The 8,650-nt window shown below is 36.3% G+C and overlaps 1 protein-coding gene across 1 annotated transcript; it reads left to right on the top strand.

The window, feature by feature from the left end:
• The first annotated feature begins 3,040 nt into the window (after positions 1 to 3,040).
• LOC111859619 (muscarinic acetylcholine receptor M3-like) lies at positions 3,041 to 4,910 on the top strand. The gene has a single exon (XM_023842453.2). It carries the CDS (start codon positions 3,056 to 3,058, stop codon positions 4,835 to 4,837), a length of 1,782 nt encoding a protein of 593 aa, XP_023698221.2. The 5' UTR covers positions 3,041 to 3,055; the 3' UTR covers positions 4,838 to 4,910.
• Positions 4,911 to 8,650: the final 3,740 nt, after the last annotated feature.

The raw sequence follows: 8,650 nt of genomic DNA on the forward strand, positions 1-8,650 counted from the left end.
TTATGCTCTGATATGTAATTGTTATTCATTTATATCATCCACACCCTTATAGCCTATATGTAAAACCAAAGAAATGAAAGAGGGTGTACTCTTTCACATCTCTGTATATAAATTCCAGACCATAACTTAGTGTGTAATGTTCTATCTGAAATCATATATCTCTAGCATGAATTATCGTGTTTAGTTTCCAGGTTTGTATTGTTAGATATATTTGTTTGCTATGACTAGCCAGGCTAAACTCTTGTGCGAGATGCTGGCACCTTATCCAATCACGGTGAAGCAGTCAGGAATCCATCTGCCCGGCGCTTTTGAAAATTCAATTACTTTATGCTATAGAGAGCAGATGTTGGCCAGCAGTGCAGGGTGAGAACAGCCACCCAGCCACACAATCTGAGAATATGAATCAGCTGTGCTCTAGCCTAGACAAAGCTGCTGTTCAAAGTGGATCTGACTTTTCACAGAGCGAGTGGATACTCCTTATTTCTGTATACTGCTTGATTTTCACAAGGGTAAGTAAGGTTTATTAAAAATCTATGTATAATGTATGTGAATATGTGTAAGAGTATTCCTTGGTTGACCAACTAGTATAATACTGTATTAGAGCATTGATTTTAATTTGTTAATTTGATTTCATTTGATCTGGTTATGTTTACAAATAGCTAATCATTTTCTATGATGATTTGTAATTGGGTGTTTTCGTGAAGGCAGTGATTGAAGTATTAAATCAGTTGATATTAATGGTACAGTATTTACTCTCCTCGTTTTAACTTTCTGCAACACTTTAGGAGAATAAATGATTTTGTCTATCAAAGTTATATTAACTTTCTGACACCAATAATAAACATGGAAGTACTGGGGTTATGAACCGGTTACTTGTAGCATGATTGTGGTACACACAGGATAACAAAACATCTCTGTCTGACAGTGTAAACTGACTTTCGAAAATACAATTTTAAGGACAGTAACGTAAATAAATGGAGTGTATACTGATTTTATTTGACATTCATTAGTACTGTATTCAGACAAAGCCTCTTTTTTCATCTTGTATTAATGGTCTCAGGATCAGTGGTGATGCTTGGATGAGGAGACAAACTATAAATAAGTACTGAAGCTCTCTTCTTACATGCAGTAGGTAGAGTGTTACACAGAGCTTTACATTTGTAAACTGAATAAGCTGGTTAAGCAGGAAATAGGTGAAGTTAAGCACGCATTACTGTAAAGACAATGGACAGCAGTTTCCTTTGTGCTTGTGAGGTACTGATATGCTTAATATCCATTGTGTAAATTGATTATGACTTTTACTAGCATTAAACTAGCATTAACGATAACTACAAAAGGTAGGAAGTAATAATCAGCAGGGATTTGTTGGTACTATTGAAATCACGCTCATAACCTGTATTAAGTCGTTAGAGGAAGAGCTCTAGCTTGATACCTTCTGGCTTTTTTTAACTTACAGTGTCGCAAAGCTTATTATAAACAGGGATAGCCTATTAAGAGGGCTCGTTCCAAGTGTTCTTGAACACTCACATTCTATATTGAACACTTATATCACATGGTAATTAATCATGCTACTTTCCCCCACATTTATATAACAAATATAATTTTGTGTGTGTGTATATATATATATATATAAAATATAATGATTATTTCCCCCCAGATTTCTTGTTTTAGGTCTCAGAGGTCCTTTGTAAAGATGAAGAGATTCATTTTTATGATGCTCCCCAGTCTGTTCATTATATAATTCATAAGACATCCAAGACGTCTTCTCTAGAGGCACAAAGCATCACCTAAACTGTGTTTCTTACCATCCTCATTGAACACTGGTAATTACATGTTGCTCTATTAAACCATTCATAGCTCTTAGAAAGATTCTGAGGAGGCTCACTCTCTGAACTTGTATTCCCATGTTGATTGTTTACTTATTAAATGTCACGGCATTACAAAATGTAATTTATTATGGAATAATCAGTTTAGCAAGCATGATGTCTCAGTCATTTCCTTCTAGTAATGACTTTGTCATCTTCATTGTTCTGTTTGTCTAGAGAACAGAACAGCAAACTAATAATAATACTTAGAACTCTGATGTTATAAAGTAAATTGTAACCAATTTAAAATGAAAGTGAAAAAAATAAGAATGAATAAAAAGAAAAGGCAGGCATGACAGAAGATTTCAGACAAGATTTTTTATCTGTGTTTTTTTATTAATACTGTAGTTACAGCATTGATGTTTTCCCATAACTTTATTTTATAGAGGTCTGTGGTGCAATGTGACATTTATTGTAATATTTCTTCCTTGTATTGAATTTCTCTTTGTATGGAGATAAATGTTTAATATTGCCAACTATTGGGTTTCTTTGTATTACTTCATTAAGCAAGTCTCTAGCAGTGGGTCTTCTTTACTTATCTAGGTGTTTTCAAGGAATCCGCTTGTTTTTCCATATTCTGTGCTTATGTTATCAATAGTTCCTTATTGGTTGCCTTCCCTTGACACTTGGTGTTATCTGTCTGGATCACTTTCCTTTTCTCTGGCTCTCAAATCTCATATCTTCAACTAATAAAGAATTCTCAGATGCACTTCTCTTCCTTATTTCCATCTCAATGGAATATTACAGAACATATATATCGATGTGTAAATGATATGATATTCTGCGTCTATAAAGATTATTTGGCAACGCTTTACTTGAGGGGGCACAAATATTTAGTAGTAACTCAATTGCTACTGGAATACAAATCATGAACACATATATTACCTACTTGTGATAAAAGACGAGTAATGATTCATTAATGATGAAGGAGCACAAGATCAGAATGTAACTAAGGCTTAGTTTGTGGTTAATTAATACATAAGTAATAGTATAATACGACATTATTTGTGCCCCACAAGTAAAGTGTTACCGATTATTCTTTAGTATTCCGAAATATGTATACATCTTAAAAATGGGAACATAGCTCTGAACATAGCTCTTGTTACTCTTGTTACAAAAACACTGGAAGTTACCTCAGTTGTTGTTTACAATGTTTCTGTTTTATTTGTAGAATATGTGACAGCATCATAATGAATGCAAGTTACAACAGCACAGGCATCAGCCTGTATCTGGCCAACAATCTGCAAGGAAAGAAGAGTTTCCTGGACGCCGCTGCTATTGCAGGGAATCAGTGGCCTGAACATCAAAGTGAAACTGACCCATTTTTCAGCGAGAATTCCAGCATAAAAGCTTTGACAAATGCTACATTTACAGCCAATTTGGTGTACGATCCCCTGGGGGGGCATCAAATCTGGCAGGTCATTCTCATCATCTTCTTTTCTGGACTGTTATCCTTAGTTACAATCATTGGTAACATTCTTGTACTGGTTTCATTCAAGGTGAACAAGCAGCTAAAGACGGTGAATAATTACTTCCTCCTTAGCCTTGCATTTGCAGATTTAATCATCGGTCTTTGTTCAATGAATCTTTATACAACTTATATAATAATGGACCACTGGGCTTTGGGAAACTGGGCATGCGATTTGTGGCTTGCTATTGATTATGTAGCTAGCAATGCCTCCGTTATGAATCTTTTAGTTATAAGTTTTGATAGATACTTTTCTATAACCAGACCTCTCACTTATAGGGCTAAAAGAACAACAAAAAGAGCTGGGATAATGATTGGATTGGCATGGTTAATCTCTTTTGTGCTGTGGGCCCCTGCCATTTTGTTATGGCAGTACTTTGCAGGAGCACGCACTGTGCCAGTTGATAAATGTCTCGTCCCATTTCTCTCGGAGCCCATTATCACCTTCTGCACAGCAATAGCTGCATTTTACCTGCCAGTCACCATCATGATTGTGCTGTACTGGAGGATCTACAAAGAGACGGAGAATCGCTCGAAAGAGCTGGCCGTCTTGCAGGCCTCAGGCAGCAGGAGAGAAAAGTCTCACTTCATTCACCAGCTTGGCAGTTCCCAGAGTTGCAGCATTTTTGAGACGACACAAGTGGCGCATACGCGTGTGCCCAAAAGAACACTGAGCTGCTTCAGTTTCTGGCCCAACACCATGGGACAAGGCTGTGAGGGAGAGCAGAGTGTCTCCAATGAGCAGTCGGTCTCTTCAGATGAGGAGGAGATGCCTGAATGCCATTCCATCTTCTCCATCGTTCTCAACCTTCCTGGTTTGAAGGCGGATAGCAGGCTGCAACTTATATCTCCTGAGGCGCTGAATGTTTCGGAGGAGAATACAGAAAGATCTATGGAAGAATGCAGGGACAGCACCTCGACAAAAGGTGGAAACAAGAAGGAGGTCCATAGCTACCGCCAGCACTTCTCCGAGATATCTGTCCAGGCGATGTCCACCTGTACAACCGTGAGCACAGGCAGAGTAGCACTGACTTCCAAATCCCCGATGGCTGCTATTTCCAACAAAGATGCTGCCCTAGCGAAGCAGTTTGCCTTAAAGACGAGGACGCAGATCAATAAACGCAGAAGAACAACTCTCATCAAAGAGAAAAAAGCTGCACAGACATTGAGCGCAATCCTGTTCGCTTTCATTATTACATGGACGCCCTACAATATCATGGTGCTGGTGAATACTTTTTGTAATGGGTGCATTCCAGATGCTCTATGGGCTCTGGGCTACTGGCTTTGTTATGTCAATAGCACAGTGAACCCAATGTGTTATGCCTTGTGTAACAAAGCTTTCCGGACCACTTTCAAAATGATCCTGCTATGTGAGAGAGAGAAGAGAGAGCGGTTCAGGCAGTTCGAGAAGAAGCAGTCGGCAGTTTTCTGCAGCAGGGTTTTTAAAGAACCTGGAGCGTCTGAAGATTCTAATATACATTTTGATTGGTCTGCGGACCCTTAAAGTCATCCTCTGTTTGTCCAATCAGTTTCTCCATGGTTTATGTTTGAATTGAAAAGGTGCGGTATGGGCATTCATTTGATCAAGACAAGTGCCAATGTCTTCTAAAAAGGCAACTAATACAAACAAGGTCTGCCTTGCCTTTCGGTAAATTTACAGAGCTTCTTTGCTATAGCACAATCTGGATAATTAAATTTAATGTTCTAGTGACAGTATTGCACTATTATGTTTCCTTTAATTGTATCTTAGTGTATTTAACTTCTTTATTTTTTTTCAACAGTTGTTGATATCTGGTGGTTGTTTAAGAGTTATTTAAATAGTTATTTCTGACATTACAGACAGCATATTTTCCATTTTATGTGATATAATTTGACAACTGCAATAGTAGCTGCATATGTTCTATTTACATAGTGTATAGACAAGTGTTCTGATTAATGTTTATAGACTCAAAGTATGTGCTAATATGAAAGATATAGTCATACTCAATAAGGACAGTCCTGAACTGATTCCTTTGCTTGTGCAATTGATTATAGCTTGTATAAGTAGAAATGCATGTCTTAGATTTAAAAAAAAAGTCTAAACTTGTACTTCGTTACCTTGAATTTTCCTAGACAGGCCCTGAAAGTGTTTCCACATCCATCTCCCGTTAGCAGCACCATCCTTTTGCAGTGGATGAACAGCGCCCCCTATTGTTATCTTCTCTTAATGTCAGTAGATGATAATGTTAGACATGGAACTGCATTTTGCCTATGCAATGTATACCATGTTGTAGGTTTTTGGGAAAATATATTCCTTATGTCTTTTTCCTCTCTCATTTTTTAAATTAGTTCAAATATTAAATAAATGAGGACTTAGATGTCAAATAACAGAATGAAGTATATTGTCATGTAGATAAAGGTGACTATTATCTAGTGAACAAAATTGTCCCTTTTGTTAAATCGAGCGTAAAAATAATTTTTATCTATAAAATTCAGTATTGTGTGAATTTCTGTGCACTCTGTGATGCACAAGCGAACATTCCAATTATTATATACATCACAGTGTTTATATTTGATTTACCATTAAAAAATGAACACTTCTTACTCAAATCTATTTTATGAAAAACTTCACCTTTATAGCATCTCATCCAAGGTTACTGTAAGTTTTGCTTCCTGGCAAAGGCTCTAGGTTCACCAAGACCCTGAATTGGGTACGTGCTGATGGATGGATGGATGGAACTATTAGTTATACATGTGCATTTGGTAAACTATGCAGCAAAACAAGTGACAAAGCAACATAATACTAAAAATTGTATGTAATTGAAATGTATCTTTAACACAAAAATAAATGGAATATATTTCCCAGAACATTAGTAGGCACTCCGTCTTTGAAAAATTACTGTCAATTCTCATATTCATGGGAGTTTGTGTGTTATATTATAGCTACTCTGCTTAAAATAATGGAACTTGAATTATTAATGTCTTTAGAATTATTAATGTCTACAAAAGTAACATGGCAGTACCAACAGAAGAACTGCAGTTTGCATGACATATTAATTGCTGACTGATTTTATAAAAGTGGTTTTTACTTATCGAATATTTGTCTGATTTATGTAATCTAAACTAATAATACAGATACTCGTGACTTAACGACCTACCTGTTTAATGACAGTACTGACCTTCAGACCAGCTCTCCGACCAGTCGGTACTGTACTCTGTACGAGAACTTTGGCCGTGGAAATTGCAGCACGGCATCTCAGCGTCAAGCAGTTATGCAAATTCAAACAAAGTTATCAAGTTGCAGTTTCGTTTAGACCTTTTCATTATTCATTATAAATAAAAACGATTACCTGTATTTACAGTATGCAAAGCTAAGTAATGTATATAAGAGCTTATTGTATGTTTATTACACTATACAGTACAGTACTGTATAAACATTTATAAACAGGGGTGCACATAACTGGTACACAGGTAGGCATCCACCTATGAAAAAGAATTAATGAAAAAGTAATTAAACTCTGTAAGATTTAGATTTTATGATGAGCATTTCTATGATGAACTAGAGAGGAAAACTTACAAGCAAATTTTGGTTTGGATCTTCAGTATATTAGGATGGAATGCACAAGGTCTGGCAGCAGTGTCTGAACATTTCTATGATGGACTAGGATAGTTTTGCCTAGGTATCACTATGAAAGGGAGGATCAATCCACACACAGCCTTCCAGCACAAAGGGGTTTATTATAGAACCAAAACAGCAACAAAAGAACCACAAGGGGTCAAACATGAGGAACAACCAATAGGGACAAACTGAAACACAGGGAACCAACAGGAAGAAGGCCGAGGCCTGTAGAGGGGGGGCACCACTGCCTCTTCTCAAACACCTGGAGGCGATGGGACTCTCACAGAACAGTGGGAGGTCAATAGCTGATTGCATCATCAATGTCATCTACCCCCAGGACACAAGCACCTAAATAATTTGTAAGTTAAATAATTTATTGCATAACTAATATTTGTTTGTTGCATAACTAATATTTGTTCCTCTCCCAATTGGAACACTGACTTCTAACAGCAAACCATCTTTATCTTCCTACAATGACAGATGGTCTTACATTTCCAGCGCACCACTACACAGAGTAAGGATTGTGTCTGAAGTGAAGTTATTCAATTTCTGCAGCTTAACAAAATGTCATTTTTAGCCCTTCCCTGCCACTTGTAAATGAGTTATTCAGTGTTCATTAGGAGAAGCAAATAAAACATTTGATCTCCAGATGGACCACACGGCTCCAAATTATAAAGTGCCAACCAGAAATTTAATGATTAAACCTTCAGTTTACCGAAAGAGTGGTGATATGACCTTGGCTTCCATTTTTGCAGCTAAAAACATCTTTAAGATGAAAAGACATTTAACCCTTAGCTTCAGCACATATTTTATTTTTCTATATGCATGCTGGAGAATAATAACAATAATGACTTACAATCTGTATTAATTTATATACACACACACACACACACACACACACACACACTTTGTGCCACTGTATATCTGCATATGTATGGTATGACAGTAAAGCCCATTTGACTTAACTTGATAGTAATAATATTATGCACCATTTTATACAACAGACTTTCAATATGGTAACTCAATATGGGATGCCATGTGACGTTAAGCACCCTAATTTCATGTGACTGAGGGCAGAGAGATGAAAAATATCAAATACAAACGGTTGTTTGTTTTCCCTCAGAACTGGAGACCGGAGAGGCAAGTACGGCTGTATTATCAGTGCATTTCCTTTTGCAAATGATATATTTGGCCTTGGCTTATCTATACAAACTGTTTTATTAATTTGTTTTGTATTTTTTGTGTTTTTACTTCTAGTTCTTGCGTCTTACCAGTTTATTTGTGAAAATTTAGGCAGGTTAGACAATACAGGTTAAACGGGTTAAACAGTTTATGAATATTTATCTTTAAGTCTGTAGTATTGTCTTACTTTCCTGTTTAAGCTTCACTAACAGATATTTTTACAAGCCCTGAATCACCTGCATTATTCTTTTTTATAATTACCAAGTAGGAAAACTTTGATTACTGTTTTTAGCTTTCATTTAAAATGTGCTTTTTATCTCGAAGTAACTAAACACGATTTTTAATAGATTAAATTCCTTGCTATAAAAAAGTCACTTTATAATATTTTTTACTATAATAAGATAATGAGATTATAATAAGTTTAATTCTTTACAATGTTGGTTAACTTAATTTTCTATAAACCTGGCTTAGTTTGAAATACGGCGTCTGTGTAAAAACCCTGGGGAATGCAGTAGTCTAACAAAAACAAGGAGGTAA

This window comes from Paramormyrops kingsleyae, chromosome 3 (assembly GCF_048594095.1).
Source record: "Paramormyrops kingsleyae isolate MSU_618 chromosome 3, PKINGS_0.4, whole genome shotgun sequence".
Taxonomy (NCBI): domain Eukaryota; kingdom Metazoa; phylum Chordata; class Actinopteri; order Osteoglossiformes; family Mormyridae; genus Paramormyrops; species Paramormyrops kingsleyae.